The following is a 24466-nucleotide window of genomic DNA, read 5'->3' as shown; positions in this document are numbered from 1 at the left end:
GCAGGGTTTGGCTATGCAACTGCCAGCTTCTAAAGCATGGTAGTCTTACATAGTTGAAGGAAGCCAGCAATTTATCCCATTCTGATGTGTGGGATTTTGTTTAGAAATAAATACCCTTTTCTTGTCACGGTAATGAGTGATGTGAAATTTCCAGCACAATGTTTTAGCATAAGTGCAACCGCCAGGAGCCATCTGCATGATGTAAGATTCTTGCCAGCAAAAAAATAAAATAAAAAATGTTCTTTTATATGTTTAAAAGCATGTCACTGCTGTGGAATATTTTACCAGCTGCTCCACTAGATTTGTCAAGGCTGAAGTAAAACTAGTGAGAAGAATGCAACTCATTTTCACACTTTTAAAGGTCTGAATCTTTCATAGTAAATTCTTTAAAGGGAGTTTCCTCAAAAGCATAGCTAATCCTGGATCACCACTGCAATTTTTAGAATGTCTATAGATCCAAGGGTTCAGTATGTGCACAGTAGCTTTAAAGTAGCTTACTGTACTGGGAAATCAGTAATGAATGGTATTTAGAGACCCAGGTGTGTATTGCCAAGTTCATTTTGCAAACTTTAAAGATTTCAGCTGCCTTTTGAAGACTGGTTGGAATGTTGGTTCTTTGAACCTGCTTTGTGTTTGTGAGCATACATGTTTGTATGTAGTTATGTTGCCAAAGGGGGGGGGGGGAGAGCTCTGGGCAGTTTTGTGTATTGTGATTTAAAAACAGGTTCTCATGCTCTTTGTTTGGAGGTAGCATTTCTCCATGCCAGCCTTCAAGTAAATAGAAGATTCTCCCCAGTTCAGGGTTGTTACCATCTGTCCAAAGCCTGTGAGAACTGAGTTGGTGGTCTTGGTCCAATTTCTACTAGGCAAATACCACAAAAGCTACCATAACACTTGGCATTAGACTAAGGGAAAACTCAACTGCCTACTGTAAAATGTTACTAAATAGGCATACAGACTGAATCAAACGGTGGAACCTCCAGAAATAAAGAAAAGCATGTAGCATATATTGCAAGCTTCCATTGCTATAGTAACTGTCGCTTATAAAAAGGAACAGCATCTGTTTTCTGTGTATTTTCTGTGTAAGTATGGCTGTTAATGAATGTGAGATTCATAATAGGACGTACATTTTTCATTGTGAAAGAAAATTGGAGAACTTTCCCAGAACACTGATTAATTTTGCGTGCAACTACAAGTGTAACTTTGTTACAAAGGGATCCCCCTTGTGATATATTGAAAGTGACAGCAGCTCTCCTGCAGTTGTTTACTCAAGGAAAGGAGAAGAGATCTGGTGATCACTGTGTATTTGGCAGGAAATCCAGGTCAAACCAAGTCAAACCTTCTGCATCCTGTCTTTCATCCTGTTTTTAACAGGGGAAGAGGACAGTGCATTCCCCCCTACTTTTGGGAATACATTTTGGTTTGATTCGAAATAAAGCGATCTAAGCAGGCTACCTCCTGCAGCCTCTAAAACTGAAGGTATTACAAGCAGAATGGGGAAGCCAAAGCAATTGTTTTCTTTTGATCTTCTTGGGGCATTCAGGAGACCCATTTAGGTAACTTAAAAGACAACTGTCACCAGAATGTGAATTTGCACAGCATACACTGGGTGTTTAATCACTCTCTGAACCCAACTCTTTGTCAGTATAACAAAAACAGTTAAACCAGGGAAGTTTTGTGATATAATTGCAAACTGAACTTTGACACCGGTGTTTCCTTATCTATCAAGAAACACCAAAGGCCTTTCTGCCAAATTTATTATAAATTTATTAGAGACACTTTACGACATAGTCCCGGGATAATTTTGACCGATTTGTCCCGTGTGGGATTTTGCAGAGCGGCATGGTTATGAATGGTCTCTGTGCACTCTGAACAGTGGGACATTTTTGAGAAGCTTTGCATTTCAGACCATGGGAGCTTCTGTGTCTTCATCATCTATGAGATGTGCTCACTGCTGCAGCTGTTTTGAAAGTGTAAAATCATCATGCTGTGCACTGGTCTTGTGTGCATCTCATGATGAACTACTCAGCCCGAGTGCATGCCCTGTGATATGATCTCTAGCCAGAGGGAGGAGTTTGATGTTGTTATGATTTGAGTCTGCAACTAATTTGGTTCTTGTATTAGCTCCAATGTTGTTAACAAAGGAGTCAGTACAGCAGAGTTGGTGTACTTGCTAATTTAAATGACTGTGAGTCTCAGCAAGCAGGCTATATGCTTCCCTTTGTAAAGGAATTATTCACATAGTTTTTAAAAGTTTATTGTCTTGGATGCAATTTTAACAAACCCCAAAGCAGTACTGCAACTTGAGATCTAATCCAATGGGGCAATTTGGGATTGCTACATATGTACACCCAGTCATTTTAGTTCCCCCACCCATGATACCACATCAGATCTTTTCACTTCAAAAAGCTGCCCCTTTCACTACTCTCCAACATTCTATGCAGCAGGAGGCAGTTGGAAAGGGAAATTAGCAAGCCCTGTGTATATGTACAGAAGCATTTCCTATCCTCAGCCAAATTTCTATGGGTCCCAGTCAGTGTTCAAAACTCCCATTGTTCTAGGCGCATTTTGTGACAGGGAATTTCATTAATTCAAGCAGTTTCTGAGCTCTGAGAGCAGTACTGCTCCTAAGCTTTTAGATTAAAACTGCCACTGCTGGAACGAAAGGAGAAACTTTTTCTGCCTCCCCACTTCCAGTCACTCTCTGAGGACTGGAGAAGGGACCCTCATAAGAATATTAAAGGGGATGGGCCGGGGAAGTATGGCTTTGATTTTTGCAGTCTTCAGATGAGGATGTGAAAAACGAAAATAAGATTTTAGCTGCAGTTCATTCATTTTCAGCTTTATATTCTTGTTATTAAAAAAGTGGACCTAAACACTCCATTGCAGCACCCATAACCTAGGTTTAAAGTGCAATTTAGCTCCTAGCTTTCATATCTCAGTTTCTAACACTGGTCCCAGTATAGATCTCCAAATCATTCTTACGTTGATATGCAGTTTCTCTATCAATACTCATGTGCACAGGTCACCTGATTTAAACAATGGACTTCCCAGAATTCTAAAGATAAGACTGTTGATCTTATTGTGGTTAATGTCCAGACTGCAGTCCTAATCTAGAAGGATGCTGAATCAGTACTCTGGGTGATATTATCAGTTGAGTGGTTTAAGTACTGTCATGTTTGATTCTAACAGATTGTCACAGCAACCAAATTAACTATGACATTTTACTATGAGCTCATCTGTAATAAGCCAGAATAACGACAGTGATGAGAACTGCAAAGCAAAGAAAGGGCAAAGGCCAAAGCAAGGAAAAAGGAAAACTCTGGTATGAAACTTGGCTTTTAATCTAGAGAATGAATGCTTCCTCTTGGCTTTGTTAACCGCTATAAACTAGATTAAAGAGGGGAGGGGAGAGCAGTCTCCCTCAGACTTAGTTAAACTTGTTCCAAAGCAAAATGGTGTTTTGGGGGGGGGGGAGAAGAGATGTTTGAAGCTAAATTTCATTGGTGGCCAAATTATTCATGCTGCTTGCAAATAATTTCCCTGAGAGAAGTAGGGCAGGAAACTCCCACAATAACATTCACAATGGGAGTGAGAAACCAGCCAAACAGTGCTTGTGACATGTGACAAGCCAGACCAATGTGCCTCTGAGCAGCTGAAGGAATGTTTCCTGGCAATTGTTCTCAGAGAAACGAAAGCCTCCTTTCAGAAGAATGTAGAGCTTGTTGCTGCGAGTTAATGCTGTTTGTCATGACCCAAACACATTTGTAGATGGTGATGGGCTCTGTACCTTGTGCCAAGCCGGTCTTTCTGCCTGTATATTTTCAGACACCAAATCTGCTTTTGTGTGTGCCTCCCTCAGCTTTAGAATCTACAGTTTACTAGCCTCTCTTTTTTACATGCTTCCTGGTGATCTTCATGTATTAACAGATAGTTCAGTGTTCCCCAACCTAGCCCTTTCTAGATGTTTTGGAGCAAGAAGGCTGCTGAGGTTTTACCCCTTCCTTTTTCATTTCTGGCCTTCAGGCAACCTTTGCCAAAAAGAAGCTCACCTCCGTAATCTGGAGGTAGGTCTCAACTGGCCAAGAAAATTCCAAAGTGGTTCTCTGCCCTTTGATTTCAAGCAGGGAGACTGAACAGGGTCAGGCAGAACTAGTTCTGTCACTAGAATGGGTCAACGCAGTCCAGACTCTGCTCTCATGCAAACCACAATTAACTCTGCCAGTCATTGGATACATTGCCCATCATCACTGGAGGGACAGAGAGCAGAAGTGAGTAACCTCCCAACCCCAGGCCTCAAGCCTCTATCAGCTCTTGAGCTCTGGTGGAGAGTGCATGGCTCCACCTAGAGATCCTTGCCTGGGTCAGGCAGCTGGTGCATCAAGAACCAAAGGTTTTACAGAAAGAGGAAAAAATGCAGCAGTTCCAGTTGTGAGTAACTAGAGCTAGATGTTACTGCACTCTTCACATTAGTGTAGTTCTCTCTCAGTGTCCCATGTAAGTGGTGACACGTAATTCTGCCAGAGGTGAAACAGAACTATGGGCAAAAAGCACTAATGTCTTCCTGTTCTCTGAGTCATACAGCACTTGCCCAGTCTGTGCATAGAGAATTGTCATGGATTGCCAGCAGCCCCCTCAGTGATGGGAGAATAGAAGGCCTTCAGGTGCAACTGAGGGTGATATTTCCCACTGCTCATCTTTCTATGGGTGCTTCAGATTTATCTTCTCAGAGTGGGCTCAGCTTTGCTACAAATACTTTCTGAGGTATGGGAGTTCCTTTGGGAGATTATCTCAATTTTGGTTCTCATAAAGCAGTTCTTGGAGGTGATATCGTAATGGAGGATGTTTGGAATTACGAAGTGGGTTGTAAACTGCTTCCTTTTATTCAACTTCAGCCCAATTTTCTCAACACAATGTCTTGGGACAATTTCTTTTGTATGGCCCAGAGCTTCCAAAATATCTTTCTGAACCTGAATGAGAGATGGAGATCTTTGTCCGCCTCCACTCAACTCAAGAATGATAGAACATATTAATCTCCCTGTATTGGTGTGCCTGATATCTGCTTTGGACCTAGTTTTTCTTCAGTATTTGGTCAATTCCTATAAGGCCTCCCTAGTTGTTGTTGTTTTTTAAATTGGCTCTTCCAACTTTTCATACATGGCTTGAAGGAGACAAAGAAAAATCCTGTTCTTTTCCTGCCTGTTGTCATGCCAGTGAAGGGGTGTTCCCCTATGTTTTCTATTTTGGACTAGAGACTTATAGATGCAATATAGATACCATACTAGAAGCCAGGTTCTGTGATCTTACTCATGATCAAGGATGCTGTGAGCTGATGGGACCTGCTTCCACTGTAAAGTAAGCACAATCAACATGGCTACCTCTCTGTTGCCTACATAGGGGGGAACAAAACAAAACAAAGGCAGTGCCATGTTTGTAACTGCTGAGAAAGTTTTGACCTGCTGAAAGAGCCATTGCTATGGAGACCTAATGACAAGATAATTGAATGGAACCTCTCTGCTTTCCATGTTTCTCACACTGATGCTAGCAGGGTCAGAGCCCCTCAGACTTGCATTTCCCTTCAGGTCCATGCAAATCTTTATTGGACTAAAGACCCATTTTCCTCACAATGTCATCCCCCCTTAAATAAATTATCTTGAAGTCAGTCAGCTCCTCTCATAAAGGTGTCAGTTTTCACAGTAGTTTAGTCACTAGGCATTGTGTAAAGCAGGCAGATAAACAAACCACCTTCAAAGGAAGCAAGCAAAAGGCTTTTGTATTGGTGCATTTTGTGCTCCAAATATAAGCAATAACTTTATACCAGGCTATCTGTTCCATTTGGTTTGTAAATAGATGCTGGGAAGGGAGAAGAGAGTATAATTTTATGAGCGGTTTTTAGTAGCTGTCTAATTTTTAGGACCACATTATGCACCTGTGCTATTTGCATTCAATAAATGAGATCTGGGTATATTTTAGAGCACATCTGTATTTATGATTCTTAATAGCAAAATAAAAACCAATCAGGATAATCTTATTCTCAGTTTCTCTTTGTGTTGCTGGGGGGGGGGGGGACCAATGACCTTTCCGATCTAAACAGCATGTTCATAAAAGCTGCACACATGGTGGTGTTTGTTTCCATTTACTGTTCTGCATATTGCAGAAGCACAAGGCTATTTTATATTTCAGGTCACAAATGGACTCGGTGCCTTATAAAGTCAGCCACTGTGTATGCAAAATAAACCCCACAGATGTCTGACACAGACTAGAATGAGGACAGGTCTGATGAAGTTAAAGCTTTACTAATTCACTGAAAGGAGAGCCAGAAAATAGTGTTTACACCGAAAGTAGCTTTCCCTTTTATCTGTGTGTAATGCACTCAGTCTGTAGAGTGCAACCCACTGCCAGGATCACCACACTTTTGAAAAGGAAGTTACGAAGATTGAAAATGGGTCACTATAGCAGTGAGGTGTGGGGCATCCACCACCACAACCCAATGGAGGATCATTTTGGGCCTGCTATCAAAACAGTATTCTTTTTTCTTCTTATTTGTCAAAATAGTTTCAAAAGCAATCCAAAAAGTCACTTAGGAATATCCAGAAGAATAGGGATGGAAGGAAGGATGCATGGGTAGGTAGGTAGATGAAAATCATACATATTGTTCATACTGGAGTGTTCCACATTCTCGGTGCTTATGCACCAGAACTGTTGACTAACATCCATTCTATTTTCTCATTCAGTTTGACCATTTGTTGGACCATAACTAGACAAGACCAGCTTTGCTGGAGTGTACTCTGTGGTCTAAAAGTGAGGCTTTGCAAAAAAAAAATTCTGGTTGTATCCCAGAATGTTTACCATTTCCAAGGAACCTGCTTCATCTTTCTTTCAACATCTCCTCTTTCACTTATCAAGTTTTGGGGTATGGACCTAGAAATAACGTTGACATTAAAGCATGAGATTAAAGTTATGAACATTTTTAATGGATTTAATTTCACACCAGAACTAGAATCTGGTAGTAAGCAGATCTCCTTATCGTGGTCTGTAATTGGCCATCTATTCTATGTCTTTCTTCCTTACATGAGTCAGTATCTGTAGAGCCCTTTTACTATGTGCGTCGGAGTGCATTTCATTGGGAAGTCTGCTAATGAAGCTGTACATCAGAGCATAGCAAAACCAAAGGGCCAAAGCCATGGAGTAATGGCATTTGGCTGCTTTTCAGACATGCAGTGCTGAAACTTCTGCCAAGTGTCACTGCATCATTAAGTTTCAGAGCGAGTTGTCAGTCCATGAATGGAAGAACACAAATTATGTCTGGTGTGTGTTCATAGAGAAGCTGCAGGTTCAACACAGTCAGAGCAGCATAATTGTCAAATCAAACAATAAGGCCATTTTCAAATGCCATAAATTCTTCATCCCACATATTTAAGGAAAGTAATAATTAATCATTCACACCTTGGGCAGGACTTGAAGGCAAAATACTTTATAGAATGCAAAGTCAAAGGTCCTTTTTTACTCTCCAGCAAACATTGCTGTATACAAGTGTGAAAAGGAATGGGAGAAATATACAACTGGTACATGCCTTCTAGATAGGAAAATTCATATTTTGCTTTCTAGCAGCTACTAGTGGGCTTTTTAGAAACAATGAAGGCAGCTGGTGTATTGTAGTAGCTAAGACTTTGAGCTGTTAACCCAAAAGTCCCTGGTTCTGATCTTGCCTCTGTCACAAGCTGATTAAGTGCCTTTAGGCTGCTATGATCATTTCCCCCCATCCATAAGCACCAACTTGAGCAGAAGATTGGGAAGGCTGATGATGCACACGTGATGTCAAGAGGAGCCAGAGGCGGAGCTGAACATGGTGGTGGCACAGTTTCAGTGGTCCTTCTCCCAATGCTTTGCCTCCTCCTCCGACACTGGTCCAGGGCTCCTTCCCCCTACCTTTCTCCTATGTGGCAAGAAGCTGCGTGTGACAAAACATGTGGTCTGGGCTCTGCCCCCAGAAGAATTTTTTTTGGGGGTGCAATGGACCAGAGCCCCCTAGAGTTGGCACCTATGAAATCCGCCCCTGATTGTCCTTAACATGGGGGGGGGGGGGATATTTTCTTGGAGGGACTGAAAGAACCTGGGTCCCTTAGAGCTGGTGCCTGTGCTCCCACCCAAATCTTCAATATGGACATTGTAATAAAAACATACTTATAGGTTGTTATAAAGTGAGAAAAATTCTCACTTTAAACAGTAACCAGTATTCAGAGATGTACTGAACGTGGTGGTTCCATTTATCTGCCATGGGTGTTAATAGGCTTATCTTCCATAAAATGGTTTTAAGCATATATATATATATATTTAAGGCCATTTAAGGTTGAGCATAAAATTTACATGCAGTTAAATTCTGCCTCTCATGAAACTCTTTAAATCAGGGCATGAGCAATGGTCAAGGATGATAGGAGCTGGAAACTAACAACACCTGAAGAGCTACAGATTCTCCATCCCTACTTTAAATGGTTAAAAGCCAATATATTTTCTAGCTGCTGAACGAACTTCTGTTCTGTCTGCTTTCTGTGCGCTTTCCCAGACTTCCACCCCCCATTGTATCAAAAGGGCAATGAATCCCCATATTAATATATAAGTTGTATATTCTAAATCATAGTACACTTTTAGTGACAGAAGTATCCTGTTTTCCGTACTTTGCAGTATTATGGGATAAAAATTCAGTATAATTCCTGCAAAGTGTTCTAATACCTTTTTTTTTTTAAAGGATAGTGGGGATTCCTATAGCTGTTGTGTAGTTGCTGTAGTGAAGTTCAAGTAGCATGATGCTTTGTGGCTGTCCCTTCCTTTCCTGTTTCCCCTGTCTGTGGCACTATTTGTATTGTTTTAATAGCTTGTTTATGTGGTTGTGAATGCATCTGCATAACCTGAAAAGCTGGAAGTTAAGGTTTTTATATTCCTGATAGTGACCCTGAAGAGCGGGGTGGGGTGCTGGGTGAGATGCATTCTCTAGGGTGATGTCTGTACATCTCTCATGATCAAAAGTACAAGAACCCCAGACAGGAGCAGTCTGGGATGTAGGGTGAAAGCACAAATTTGTTGAACAACATTTGCAGGACCAGATAGGAAATTAAAGTACATGAATGTTCACAAAACCCCTGAGTTTTATAAATATACCACATCACACTCCTAAATATATATATATTTTTGTGCTCCAAGGGCCTATCGAAAGGCTGCTATATATTTTCTTCTGTGCCTGTTTGAGCTCCTTCCTAACAATCAAGCACTTGGCTGCTAGTGCTGTGAACCCACCCAAGCCATTAATTTTCCTTTTACAAGCTGTCCCGTGTGTAAACTGCATCAGTAAGGAAACTAGCAATGGCCCCCTTCCAGCATGCACCTGGTGCAGCCCAGATCTGGAATTTGGTTGCATCAGTTGGCTGGCTGGCTCGGATTAAATTTCTAATCAGACTGAAGAAGAAAGATGATTTGCCATATCCGAAACACTGCTGTTACTGCCTTTGCTTGGGTGAATTTACTGAATCAAAATTAAACTTCATGCTATCGTTTCCCCTTTCATGATGTCCCTGCAAATTGATGATTATGTTTTTCATGCTTATAAACTGTTGGCCTCTAATCACTTGGATCATTTACAGTGTGCACTGGTCTAAAACAAAATACAGTTTGGTTTCTTCTCAGAGCTTTTGCTGATCAAAAACACTGCAGTGCCCTCTACTGCTAATCCTAGAAAGTGCAGATCAAATGGGTTTGCAAAGTCAAACTCTGAGTGTGTAGTTAAGCTTTGAAGCACACTCAAAGTAAAATGTTCATCTTGTTTTCTGAAGATCTATCTATCTATCTATCATCTATCTAGCTATCTATCTTTCTATCTATCTATCATCTTTCTCTTTGGAATAGAGACTTCAAATCCTTGTTTTTCTCCAAGCTTGGTAGCAATAATAAACTTAAATTGAAGAAAGTAATTATTAATAGTATCATTACCATTATTTATATTTCTAATTTTAATGCTGTTTATTTTCATATATTGTAAACTGCCAGCCCACAAAAAATGATGATTTTTTGCATTAAAGAATGCTACAGTTTGCCGCAGTAGTCGAAAGGCGGAGTTACATGCACAGCATAGAATATATTACCACTTGGTAGAAGTGTTGTATTAATTTTCTATGTTGACAGCCTGGGGAGGGAGGGGGAGAGGAGAGGACATTCTTTGGCACATTTCCCCCTTTGACCCTGTAACTTTAACTCTTTTGTTCTCCATACATATTTTTCTGCATCAGTCACAAGAAGCTCGTTTCAGAGCATTCAGGCTGGAGCTGAGCTAATGCCATTGTTTAAGTGTGGCTGGTGCTGAGATACAGTTTCTCTTGCTGGCTTCAGTGTGCATTCATAAGAAAAGGAGCAGGGAGGGGGCATTTGATGCTTCAGATCCTGACTTACTGTGAGCCAGATAACCAGGGCTGGTCCTACCATGAGGCAGAGTGAGGCGACTGCCCCAGACAGCAAATGCTGTGTGTCCTTGCCCTCCCCCAGCTGCCCCTCTCCCCATTTCCCTCTGTTGGAAGACAGAGCCCTGTGTGCTGTACAGCCTGTCCTGTGCCCCCTAAGTTAGCCTTCTGCCCTCAAGGTACAGTGGTGGAGGACACTGGCCTGTTGCCAGTGTGGAAGTAAGATTCAGCCGTCGGTTGGGTCAGTACATGGGAGGGCAGGGCCAGATGGTGCATTTTGGTCCTTCGTTTGAGGCAGCTAGCCCTGCAGACAACTCCCAAGACACGTCAGACGTTTGCCACAATCATTCTGTTTCTGTTTTGTGTTTTAGGTTCTCTCTTCATAAATCAAGTTCTGAAGAAAGTGCTGTCGGTCAGTATACTTCACCTTTATTTGGTCCATTCTCCACCCCTTCCCAATGCCTTGCTTTTTGCATACCATCAGCAGTGTTGATCTACCTTGCTGTTTCAACTCTCTTGCAGTAATGTCACATGTTTTGCTACCTGCTTGTGGGGGGAAAGGGGGAGGTTTTTCAACTTCCTTCTCATCTTTGAGGATTATTCCTTTAGAATAGTACTTCCTTATGCATTTTATAAGTGTTATACAGGTAGACAGAGGCGTGGGATAGTTTTTGTTAATCAATGAAGTCATTTTGTCCAGAAGAGGAGTACAGCCACTCTTTTCCTCCTCCCTTAAAGAAACAAATGTATTGGAATCTTCTGGTACAATTTATTTAATACACTTGCATCTCAGTGTTTGCTTTAAATAGGGATAGCTGTTATTTATCATTTATTTATAGATCTCATTTTTGCACTCAAGTGCAAAATAAAATAACTAGGAAGCCTGCTTGATGTAGAAATATGACTAATGGTCATGCACCACTTTTAGATTACACAAACAAATTGAAATTGCATTTTCATATTAACTTTTAGGTAGCTTTTAACTTTGAAGGTTTTTTAGGTGAACTAAAAATAAAAGTTCAGTATGATCTATATTGTTAGTTAAAATGAACATAAAAAATGTGTGTTCATTTTCACCTAGCATAGTATTTTTTTGGTTGCTTGTTGCAAATGGTCTACAGCCTTCCTTTTCCTAAATAATGATTGCTTGCGACAGCTATTTATGGCATTCTTTCCAAGTATGAATTAAAATTAAAAAACACGCCCAAAAATAACTGAAACAGGATGAGGGAATGGGTTTCCTTTGAAAATGTATACATATTTAAACCTCTAATGTATATTGTGTTCCCCTTTAGGTAAAGCAGATTGGAAAAAGAAGAATAGGTATTTCTGGCAAAACTTCAGAAAGAATCAGAAGGGACTAATGAGGCAGTCTTCAAAAGGTACAGCTTTTTTAGCATTGCTGTGTTTTAATATTTGTTCTGAGAATAGTTTATATAGTGAATTGGGCCTTCAGCAGGATTTACATACTAAACTGCAATAATTTAACAAGGGTAGTCTTAATTTTTTGACAGTACTCTTTTGTTCAATTAATTCCACTAGGTTAGAAAGGCAGGTTATATACTGCTGCCTGTCAGACCCTGTCCAATTTAACAGAAGCTGCTTTATCTCTGAGAACTATTCCATACCAAACTAAAGTTCAGCAATAGCTGAAGCTGTTTCATAGTGTGATTGCTCTGTTATTAGAGCAAAACTTTATTCATTAAGGAATACAAAAGCAGCCTCCTCCTGATCATCAACTTCTCGTGTGTGTGTGTGTGTGTGCGCGCACACACCCCCGCAGCCTTCCCACTGCTCCCCGGGGCTGATGGTGAGGGAAGTTCAGCATTCCCCACCACCAGCCCCACAAGCTCGGGGAGCAGCCTTTCCGCTGCTCCCTGACTTGCTCTTTGGGGAAAGCCAGCCCCAAAGAGCAGGTTGGGGAGCAGCGGAAAGGCTGCTCCCCGAGCTTCTGGGGCTGGCGGTGGGGAAAGCTGAGCTTCCCTCACCGTCAGCCCCGGGGAGCAGCGGGAAGGCTGTGCGCCTGTCAGATATTCCACATTTCACAGCATACTCTTAATCCCAATTTGTGCTACTGGACTGGTTCGGTATAAGAGTTGTCCATCTGCCAAAGTCTGCCAGGCTCTTCTGAAGGTACAGTAGTTGAGAAGCTTCTCGGGTGGTGTTCCTACCAGAAACAGCAAGTATAGGACCCCAAAATTGGGCAGGTCGAGGGTGGAGCAGAGCTAATCATGGACCTGATAGATTCAAAGCTGCTCAGTCACCCCCTTGTACAGTTGTACTCACAAAAATACATTATGCAATCATTAAAATATCACTTAAATATTTTAAAATATTAAGTAGATTATAAATGCTTTTAAATAAATGAATGAAACCACAGTTTAAAACAGCACCATCAAAGTCCAGTCATTCTGCACCCTAAGCATAAAATATAGGACAAATACCATCTTATTCCATCCGTATTTGTTATATTACCCCTTCAAAGACAAATGTTTCCTAAGATGATAAATGATAGGTTGAAAATATGGCAGATTTGTACAAAGGATGGTAGGAATCGGTTTGCAATGCAGAAAATCTCTTGACCCAGCATACCAGGCTTTAGATTAGCATTTCCTTTGCTGCTCTGTCATTGTCTGTAATGATTTCCAAGTATAATAAATATATTCTAGGACATGCCTTCTTTCTAAGCTCTATTGATTTGAGGAAGCAAAATAGGTCACTAGAGAGGAATATTTTAGCATTGCTCCTGTCATCAAGCTGTGGGGTAAAACTGGCAACGGCTCTCCTGGCATGGCTGATGTCCTTGGTCTCTGACAGTGTTAAGATCAACATATTTCACAAACCCAAATAAAAATGTTGCCATGTATCTCAGAATTTTGAAGGAGGGAGTTAAGTAGCCCAAATAGCTTGACTAACATAGGAACCAGATTTCTGAGGTCAGTAGCCTGGGAAGATCATGATTTGGTACACTTTATCTCTCCCCCCCCCCCCCCATTTTGCTTTGTTTCTAAAGATCTTTATTCTTCCTTTGTGTCTTCAGGGGAGGATGTTGGTTATGTGGCAAGTGAGATCACAATGAGTGACGAGGAGCGAATCCAACTAATGATGATGGTTAAGGAGAAGATGATTACTATTGAGGAAGCACTTGCAAGGGTATGTGATGAAATACATACTATTCAGCCTTATTATTCCTTGATATGTCAGTTATATCAGTGAAACACTAGAACCTTGTAAATAGGTTGCCATAATTTCTGAGAACAATGCTAGGTGACTGTGGATTGGGGTAGAAGCAGGGGTTGCTTATACATTGACTGACCAGGCCCAAAGATTCCGTATGAAAGCAGTTCTGTGAATAACAGCATGATCCTATACATTTCTACTCAGGTGTAAGCCCCATTAAGTTCACTGGGCTTACTCTGAGATAACTGGTTATAGGATTGTACCGTAAGTGGTTTTAAAAGGTTTGAGAATCAGTTCCATTGTATGGTGCTAACCTGAACAATCATGTGGTAAGTGTATGCATATATGGGTGAGTAAGTGAATTGCATTATAGCTTAACTAAGCATTAAAGCTCAGCCACACACTGATAAGATTGTCGACTCTGCAGTTAAGACTTAATGAGACTATGCTTTGAAGCTAACAATTCAGTTCACACATAACTTACTCTCTGTTAACCTTCAGAGGGCTGATTTCTCGCTTTTGTCACTAGAGTACTGTACTAAACAACATATTTAAATATAACAGAGCTGAGTAGTATGTATTTGTGTCTGGTTTTTTCCCTGAACTTTCCAGAGCTTCTATCTATCTATCTATCTATCTATCTATCTATCTATCTGTATTATCACAACAATATGTGATAATATGAGCAAACCAGAAAGCAGAATAATGGGGGGAGGGGGTTGAGAAAATGGAATAGGTTAAACCACATGCTTTAGCAAGGTAGAAAACCTTTGGTCTTAATTTCATTTCAGCTTAAGGAATATGAGGCCCAACATCGGCAGTCAGGTAGCATGGACTCTGCTGAATGGCCTGATAGTCCTTACCCATCTTTTGACGGTTCCTCCAATTGTAATGTGAGTATCAGTCTCTACAATGCAGTTGCATATATTGTTTACATTGACATAAGGCAGTTGAAAGGGAGCAAGAAGCATGGAGAATGTTCGCCTCAGGCATGATGGTCCCATTCCTCATTGAAAAGGAAAGATCACTCCACTTTTTAAAAAGTTTCAACTCTCTTCAGTTGAATCTCATGGATGTTGGATATAGTGCTGGTATTCTTTTAGCCTTTGTTCAGCACAGTCTGTGTTCTGCCTGAGTTGCAGGTTCTCTTCACACAACACCTTTTTTAACCAAAAGTTTGCACATATTGCCTCTCAGCCGGTTGTGTGTATCTGCGCTTGTACATAGGGTGTGGTTTTGTGGGTGCAACTGCAAAAGTAAATTTCGAAGCACTTGTGGTGTCATGCCAGAAACAATCTTGCTCATGACATGGCACAAGCTAATGTTTCCATGGGTGCCAGGTATCCACTGTTCACATGGATGCAGCCCTAAATTAAGCTGCCATGTCACATTAAGCTTCCTCTAGAGCTCTACTAAGATATAAGCATTTCTGTGTCAAAACTCAAGTGTGTTTCCATCTTCAGATTCCCCCAAAGCCTCACTTTTTCCACTTGAACATTTTGGCTGTTATCCTGTGGCTAGATAGATATGCCTGCTTGTTTGGACTTTCACCCTGCTCTATTGCAAAGTATACATTAAAATGATTATCTGAGAACATGTCATACTTGATGTACGTTGTTGTTGAAAATATAGCAATTGACATTAATACCATATACTTTGTTTCTAATCCTTTCCTGTAATAGTGCAGTTCTAGGCTTGTTCTACTCAGAAGTAAGTCATAGTGTGTTCAGTTCACCTTCAACTCTCACAAATGATTTTAGAACTGCAGCCTAAAATCTTTAAATGGTTTTGTAATCCCAATTCGAAATGATGCCTTCCCTAACCATGTAATTATTGAGGAAAGAAGTTCTAGTGAACAGCCTTCAAACTGTGAAATGTAGCTTTAAAAAACAAAAGAAAAATAAACTGCAAGACAGATTTGCATTGCATGTGGCTGAGCATCACATTTTTTTTTGCAAAAAGGGAAAAATGCCATTGACATGTGTCATGCTGAAAAGATTTAATTTCTATTGATCTTGCTTCTTCCTCTCAACCTTCTGTCATTTACGCGATTTTTTATTGGCAAATTGGGATGTTCAGTCCCTTGCCTGCCAGGCTAAAATACAAACAATTAGCAAAGGACAGGGTGCCACCTCCCCTGTGTCAGCAGAGAAGCTGCCCTCTGTTGTTACTATACTGTTAATTCTAAGCTCAGTTTGGAGGACTCCATTTATTCTATTTCTTTTGAATGTGCCAAGCCAACAGCTGTATTGGCATTGTGCCAGATACATGCAGATTAACATTTAATCTTCTCATTGTGTGTCCAGTTCATACTTTAGGAAGTATGCATTATTAAAGACTTTACCATTCCAGTCATGTCTTTCCTTTCTGATGTGAAGTTAATGTTCCTGGATCAGGCTTGCATGTTTTCTTCTTTCATCCCCCCACTCCCATACCTTCCCCCCTAATTTAAAATGCATCCAAATTTTCTTTTGGAAACAAGGACTGCTCTTGTTGGGCCTTTTCAGAGTTTTTAGTTATGGCAAGCAGTTTATATCTTGCAGAGCTAAGTCCCTCTCCTAGAATTCTCCATGATACACTTACAGGTGTGTGTTGCCTTCCCAGAGAAGCTGGGATGACTGAGAACGTAATTACTTACTTTAAAAAAAGATATTACATTATCACTTGAAGTTTTCAAGGGCAAACATCATGGAAACACAGAATAAGAGTCAATAGAAGGCCAGCTACTCAGAAGCAAGTCCCATTGAGTTCAGTGAGACTTATTCCTAGAGAGGTGCTGTACAGGATTAGTTTCTCTGTTCTTCCCCATCTCTCTGAAACAGCATAATAGCCAGGAAAAGGGTTATACCTAAGTGGGAGAGTACATGTTTTTTGCATGCAGAAGGTCCCAGGCTCAATCCCCAGCATCACTCTTTTTAAAAAATAATTTGTATTGCTTTATCATAAACATATGCACAAACTAACACATAACCATACAAACAATAACAGAAGCAATAAAGCATATTCAGTATAAAAAGCAAATTACTGAGATGCAATATTTTAAGATGAGTCTATATATCCCAATCACAACAAGGAGCAAATCATGGGAGTAGTACTTATATGACTTCCTATTTCTGTCATCAAAAAAATGGAGACCAGTCCATGTCAAAATTGTCTGATTTGGCTTCGCTTCAAATAAAGCATTAGTAAACTATGCCTCCCACATAGGAATGTCGAAATTCTGAGTATCTCTTGTTAAAAGATCTCTTGTGGTGGAGCTGAGAAAGTTTTCTCTCTGACCAAGACCTTAGAGAGCCGTTGGCCACTAGCAAATACTGAGCAAGATGGACAAATGTTTTGACTCCATATATGGCAGTGTCATGTGTATTATTCATACTTCTTTGGTCTGTAAGGACAGAGGAGCAGAGACTTACCCTTCACTGCCTGCCCATGGGCTGCGGGGAAGTGTGCCTGCAGCAAAGAGGTTGCACATACCTCTGTATCTGTACTGTATATGTGGAATTTTATATATATAGCTTTGGAGTAACTGGGTGGGTCATTCTCTGGCTAGTTTGACATTTGGCATTGTAGTTCAGAGAACTTTCCCAGCTGTGTGCCAAATTCAAGCCAGGTGTGCTCTGATAGCTAACCCTATCTGCGCTAAGGGCATGCTTGATACTGTTCTACTAGCCTATCAGATAGCAATAGAAAAAGAGACACCAATAGGATACCTAATCCCTCATTTTATATTCAGTAGAAACTGGGGACTTAACAAGTTCCTTGTGTGCAATATGCTATTCTGACTGTGAATCAGCCAGCAGGGGATGCTGTAAAAGTAATGAATTCCCTGCACTCTGCTTCATCTCAAAGTCATATGTCTCTCCCAAATCAAAACCATCCTTATCTTCAAGCTTATGTGTTTAATTGCTCTGCTGGGTAAAAATGGGTCCTTCTTTATCCCAGACACAGCCAAAGGTTTTACGGGTGAAACCATTTCTTTGCTACCACAAGTAGGATTTTTCTTTCTGTTGCTTCTAGTGTTTGCTTCATTCATTTTTTTCTTGAAAAATATTTTTACAACAGAATCATACTAATTGTATTCACGAGGCCCTCGCCCAGTTAAAAAAGAATTTATTTGATTGAGCTAGTCCAAAATTTCTAAGATTAAACTGCATATTTTTTTGTTTATATATGTGTTGTAGCAGAACTTATCTTAGGTAGGGTCTACACATTAATACATATAACAAAATCCCAGTGGTCAAAAGCAGCAAATGGAGAGGATGGGGAATGTTATAATCGTAAAAGTTTTTATAACCTGTAGCCCAGTTTATCTTTTTAATCATTTAATTTTACCAATAAATAGACCGGGGTGGGAGTGGGGTCTACTTGTTGCTGTTATGAATTCAACCACATTTATTTGCATGACATATTTGCTATATGTTAATTTGGATTTTTGTATTTGTATTTGGGATTGTTTAGGGACGTATGTTGGGGAGTGTATTTTTATTAGTTTGTATACATTAGTATTGTTAATTGTTTCAATTATTTTTATTTATGTATTTTGTGCTGTAACTTTGTGTTGTGAACCATCCTGAGACCTACAGGTATAGGGCGGTATACAAATTTTAACAACAACAACTCAGTGGGGCTAAAATAGATCTATAGGATTGTACTGTAGATCTATAGGATTGCAGTCCTTTGACTCTTTAACTGGGTACAAGCCTCATTGGAACACATTTTATTGTATGTAAATTGTATAGTATATTTGTTGTGATAGATATTCTCAGTGTATCTTCTCAGTGCAGAATAACAAAACACCATACTTTGTAAATAGGTACATTCAGTACTTTTTTCTGGGGGTACGCAAGGGTACACAGTACCAGCACTGGGTACATTATTATTTTGCCTATTTAGACCCAATAGAAAGCTGGTGATCCATAGTGGCATAAGTGGCAGAACAAAGATATATGGATTGCCTTGTTGCAGTTCCATAACTCTCCAACAAACTGAACTACCCTGTCATCATGGTTAATACTAGACGCCATTTGTTGATCCACAAATCCCAGGAGAGTAGAATTTTCCTGAATCTGGATCCTTCAAACTAGTATCAGGCACACATAAGATTTTCTTTTCATTGTGTATGACCTGATATATAGGGTTTGAGGAATTATGCGGTAGAAAACATGGAAACATCAAGGAGACTGAGCAAGGAAGATACGGAAGCTAGAAGGCTAAATAAAATAGTCCATACAATAAAAGTCTTGATTATCAAGAAGGCCTAGTGAGTGATCTGTGAATAGCTGTGAACTGTGTCTTACTATTGTGGAAGAGAAGTGGCTGTGATAAGGATATGATGGTATTTGTGTGAAAGACCTATGTAAGATGCTCTGAATTTTCTAAAAGAAGAGTGGGATATAAATAAATATTGTGTTATACAATGTAACTATTTTGCAGAGTAAAGTACAGTTGTCTCAGAGGGGAGGAAGCAAAGCTACATTGAGAAAGGTCTCTCCCCCCCGGGACTGAGAAGGCAGTTCTCTTCAATCCCCTCTCCCATTTATTCTGAAGAGAAGCCTCCCTTCCAGTCCACAGACATCTTTCTGCTTCAGAGAGGCAAGCTTCATTGGTCCTTCTATCAGTGCTGTAGCTAAATGGGGGGCTAGCTGTTTGCTTGTTTGCTCTGGGTAAAGCCTCCAGAGGAGTGCCATTGAGGCTCCCAGCATGTGTGCGTATGTGCAAATGCATGTTTGTTTGGGTGTGTGTGCGCGCCATATGGGTCTTTGACGAGCTGGGTAATCTGGTGAACTGGGTTCGCTTCCCCACTCCTCCACATGCAGCTGCTGGGTGACCTTGGGCCAGTCACACTTCTCTGAAGTCTCTCAGCCTCACTCACCTCACAGAGTGTTTGTTGTGGGGGAGGAAGGGAAAGGAGATTGTTAGCCGCTTTGAGACTCCTTGAGGGGAGTGAAAGGTGGGATATCAAGTCCAAATTCCTCCTCCTCCTCCTCCTCTTCTTCACCGAATGAAATAAAACCAAGTTCCACCCCTGCCTTCCAGCCAATGAACTACTTGCCAAAAAGAAAAAAAAAGCCTCCATGAATAAGCAATAGAATGAGTATCCCAGGGACAGGTAGGACAAAGCTAACCATCAAAGTGTTTCCTTCTAAACCTTGTTAACTCTTAAATTTAGGGGGTTCATGGGGGTGTCTATGAGACTCGAATGGGAGCTCCCATAAAGCCTTCCTTTCTGCAATGGGACCAGAGAGAGGTATCTGAGGAAAGGGAGGCCTTTCTTCCAGGCTCTGTAGGAGGGGCCTTCCAAAAGGAAGATAGCTATAGGCTTCCAAAACTCACCTTCCACATCACAACAAGCAGTTCTGGACAGGGTTATATGCTATTTTTGTCTTTCCTTTTACATGTGAATGTGGACTAGATAGACCTTTGGTCTCATGAAAGAGTTGCTCTTACGTTCTCATAAATTTTAAATTTCGATCAATGTATTTTTTGAGTTCTTGCTTTTTATATTACAAGAAAGTAAAGAATTTATATAGGAGTAGCAAACTCTTTGTACATTTTAAGTGCCTAGAATTAAAAAAGAACTTCTTTCCCTGTAGTGAGATGCAGCATTTCCTTCCATCAGGTTACACCCGTTGTTCAGTGCTTTCTAAATAACTGAAAACTCTGTGATTGTTTAACCATTTTGAAGCATGCCTCAGCAATTATTTCAATGTTGAGGCGGACCTAATGGGAAGAAATGAGAATTATAATTTTTTCCATCTTGAATGTATGACAGGAACTTTCTATTAATTTTCCCCAGGCAGTTCATCATTGGTTAATGTGCAATGTGCTTCTCACTAAAGTGGCCTTGGAGCATTTTTGTGGTTTTTCCATAATTAATGCCATGCCTCATATGTCCACTTTTACTGCATTCATTAGTTGACTTCAGTGGATTGACACCCCGCATAGAATTATTGCAAAGAGTTTGTTAATGCTAAGTGGATGTAATTTTCCATGCTGGATAAAGTTTATGGGTCAGTTGGGTTTGCTTTAAGGTAATTAACCCACCAATTTCAGTGGCTATACTTGTGTGACATTGGATATAACCCCATTGTGTTAGCAAATCATTGGTTTTAAGTCAGGGGTAGGGAATCTTTTTCAACCCAAGGGTCACATTCCCTTGTGAGCAACATTTTAGAGGCCTCGTGCAAAAGGTGTGCAGGGCAGAGACAAAAAAAAGGGCAGAACCCATGAATATGAGAGCCTTACAGTTTGCTATATTCCAGCCTTGCAAAAAAGTCAGAAGTGTACGCACAAGTACAGATACACACACAGCCTCTTCCATCAGGCAAGCAAGAGACATTAACACAAGTCAGGGACATCTTCAAGCCGTCAAAAGCACTTGCGGAAGGCACAGAATGCATTGAAAGATTTTAGCAGTATCACAATACAACATTTTGAAACAAATCATTATAGCAGTAATAAAAATTAAGCAAACAAAAAGAGCCATCCCGCCTTGCAAATCAGCTTGCTATCACACTTAAAAACTAGCAGTAATTTTAAAAAAACCCAGTCAAGAAAACCCCCAGAAGAATAAAATGGTCTTTGCTTATCTTCTAAAAATAGAATCATAGGTGCTAGGCATATCTCTCTGGGATAAAGTGTTCATCTGATCTCTGCAGATGAGACACCCAGGATATGTGATGATCTAAGACTTGGGTACTGAGTGAACAGACAGGTTAGTGCAAGAGAAAGCAGTTCTTCAAATACCATATTTTTTGCTCTATAAGACTCACTTTTTCCATCCTAAAAAGTAAGGAGAAATGTGTGTGCGTCTTATGGAGCGAATGCAGGCTGCGCGGCTATCCCAGAAGCCAGAACAGCAAGAGGGATTGCTGCTTTCACTGCGCAGCGATCCCTCTTGCTGTTCTGGCTTCTGAGATTCAGAATATTCTTTTTCTTGTTTTCCTCCTCCAAAAACTAGGTGCGTCTTGTGGTCTGGTGCATCTTATAGAGCGAAAAATACGGTACCTGATTCCTGGCCGTAGTAATCACTTAGGTTTGTTGACCCTAAACTGCTTAGGACTTTTCATAGCCTGTGTTTCAAGTTATATTCTGTGGTTTTTAAAATCAGTAGGAGAAGAAACTCATGTGTTATAAGGAAATAAAACTTTCATATTTAATTTAACATATTTTGGTTTTTTAATAAATACGTGGGAGGTTTTTTTCTTAGTGCTTCAGTTGTAGCGGTGGGAATAGTGTTTGATGGGTGGGTTACTCTGCCTTCTCCTTCTCCTTCCCCTCCCCCATTTTTCTTTTACTGAAATTCCATTGACAATGATTAAGAAACAGGGGCCAGCAAGAGGTCAATAAGTCTCTGCCAGTGAAACCAGGGATTGTTTCCCATGTACAACACTCTCTATTCCGCCCCCCCCCCCCAGCTTTGCCCTTGTGGCAAATATAACTCTGATGACTTCTGTCTTTCTTGTAAGTTGTGCAACTAGTGAGGAACCGAGGGTGGGGAGGGAGATGATTTATGTGAGCGAAAGACCAGCCAGTTGATTGTGTTTTGATTGTTCCCTGCTTCTCTTCACTTACCAAGTAGTGGTTAGGAAAGCCAATCTTACATCTGGTACTGTAACTCCCGACAACAGGCGTTTTGCGGCAAGGTTAGGATTCCTTCATAGTTCTTTTGAGGGAGAAATGCTTAAGCCTAAATTTTGGGGTTACGCAACTGAGAAAGGGCAGTACTCAAGGGAGGATTATTCAGAACACAGTGTTAGGTCTCCTAAATGCCAACCCTGTTAGGTCATCAAGCCTGTGGCTCAGTATTCATAGGATGTGCTTCCCATCCTGCAAAGTGATGGGGGGGGGGTGGAAGAAAAGGCTCCTATAGCTATAATTAACTATGGGTGTTTCCAGATAGGGCTTAATATTGCAAACAGGATATTCAGATGCCGCAGACGTTGGCAATACGTTTTTCTGACATCGGGTTTTCCATGAAAATGGTGGATGTGCATTAAATGAGAGAGAGATGCAAGCTGGCATTTTGACACTGCTAACATGCTGCGGGTGCTGTGAAAACCTATAATAACACACCCATCTGGAAACACACAGTTAATCATGTTAAAATTCCCGGTTTTATTTATTTATTGAAAACTTTTATACAGTCTGCCCACAGCTAACGCGGGGTTATGTTCCTGGGATCACGCCTAAAGCCAAAATCGCATATAGTCAAAAGCCATTGGGTTCAATGGCAGGTAGGATTGCCAAAGTTGGTACCCCTGGTGGAGACAGACCACTACGCTAACACTCAAGAGCTTCAGCATGGGCCAGAAGAAGCTAGAAATAATACACAATGCGATACAATATAATAGGAATGGGGCTAGGATATTGGGCCAATAAACTGCTTCACATGAAGTATTTGTCATCACAGAGCCAATTATTGGCGTAGAACAGCAAGCCAGATAAAATAGGGATGCACTTGAACAATCATAGGTCTTCATGTGCAGCCTGCCTCACTTGATTTAAATCAGTGCCATAACTGAGCACTTCATGATGCTCTAACGCTACGCTCTAGGACTAAACTCCTGGAATATGAAATGTCTGAAAGTTTGGCACTTACCTGTATGTATATGTACAGATGAAGCAAAGTAAACAATAGTACTGTTTTGTTTTGTTTTGAAACTTTGTCTAACAACTTATTTTATGTAAGAACAAATCTAATAGTTACAAATTTCATTGTGATGCAGATGGAAATCAAGCCTGACCTAGGAAAGCATCTCTCTGAAATTTTAGGGTTGCCATATGCCCTCTTTTTCCAGGACACATCCTCTTTTTCATGGGTAGAGTCGTCATAGCGATCCATAGTTAGAAGTAGAAGTTGGCAAATGTGTCCTCCTTGTTGCTCTTCGAGATGTGGCAACCCTAAACTTGGTGTGCACTTTTCTGGAATTAACTTTATTTACTTGATATATATGGCAAAGTCAGCAAGCAAAACCATGATCACAGAAAGTAAGATCCATAAATGCAAACAAAACTTAGCTTTTGTATTAGTAAAGTTACACTTCTTTGGATTGCAAATCATGTAATTCTGAAAATTATTTGAAAATTATAATGAGACATTATAGGGATATTTAAATAAAGAGCAGAAAACTGAAGGATGCACAACTTCAGAAAGGACATATGGGGAATATGGGCAATTTCCTGAGTTACAGTCACACTTGTTTTTGTCAGAGGAACAGGGTAGCACTGCCAAAGCAGCAGTAACAGCTTGGCTTTATAGTTTCCTGACCATCTGACAAAAGGTTGTTTCAGTTTACTGTACACAGTTCTTGGGAACTGCAGATGCTGTTGATTTTGTTCCTGTTCCCCTGTGGTCCTCCGTGCAGTTCTGGAATAGAATGACCCAAGCTGGCCCACTTTCCCTCCGCATTAGAACATTGCTGATGTGTCAGAGATGCACTTGTTCCAAAAGAAGCTGAGAAAGAGACCCCGCCTTAGCACACACGCCAAAAAATTGGGTCCCGTTGGTCTTGCACCATTCTGTTGGCAGCTGGATGGTGTGCTATCTCTTTAAAGCAAGTATAATTTTCTGAACTGGCTTGGTCAATTTGTTATGGTTTAAAACTGTGGAGCCAGCTGTCTGCAATCTGATGTAATGTTGCCATAGAAACTAGAAATGAAACACTTAAGCATTCACTACAGAATTTCTGCATCCAACATTAGCCAAAATAATTACAACTTGAGCCATTAGGGGCTTTTGGATGAGAGCTGGGGGGGGGGGGTGCGACTTGTGGCAGCCTGGATGAGAATCAAGCTGTTCCTGTTTACAGTGCTACAGATCCATGTGTTTTATTCCTTAG

General features: G+C 40.6%; 1 protein-coding gene across 8 annotated transcripts in view; it reads left to right on the top strand.

Annotated features, from left to right (window-relative positions):
* The window catches only part of LOC310674912 (SAM and SH3 domain-containing protein 1-like), a 505076-nt gene that overhangs the window by 436591 nt on the left and 44019 nt on the right, over window positions 1-24466 (top strand). For all 8 annotated transcript variants that reach the window (XM_083434749.1, XM_083434753.1, XM_083434755.1 and 5 more), the window contains exons 5-8: window positions 10817-10857; window positions 11741-11827; window positions 13486-13598; window positions 14417-14518. In XM_083434749.1, coding sequence (XP_083290875.1) covers window positions 10817-10857; window positions 11741-11827; window positions 13486-13598; window positions 14417-14518 — 343 coding nt within the window. The remainder of the gene's footprint in view (window positions 1-10816; window positions 10858-11740; window positions 11828-13485; window positions 13599-14416; window positions 14519-24466) is intronic.

This window comes from Podarcis tiliguerta (genome assembly GCF_965153285.1).
Source record: "Podarcis tiliguerta genome assembly, chromosome: 3".
Classification (NCBI taxonomy): Eukaryota; Metazoa; Chordata; class Lepidosauria; order Squamata; family Lacertidae; genus Podarcis; species Podarcis tiliguerta.
Note: the sequence above shows the minus strand (reverse complement) of the source record. Positions and strands in the feature narration are given on the sequence as shown.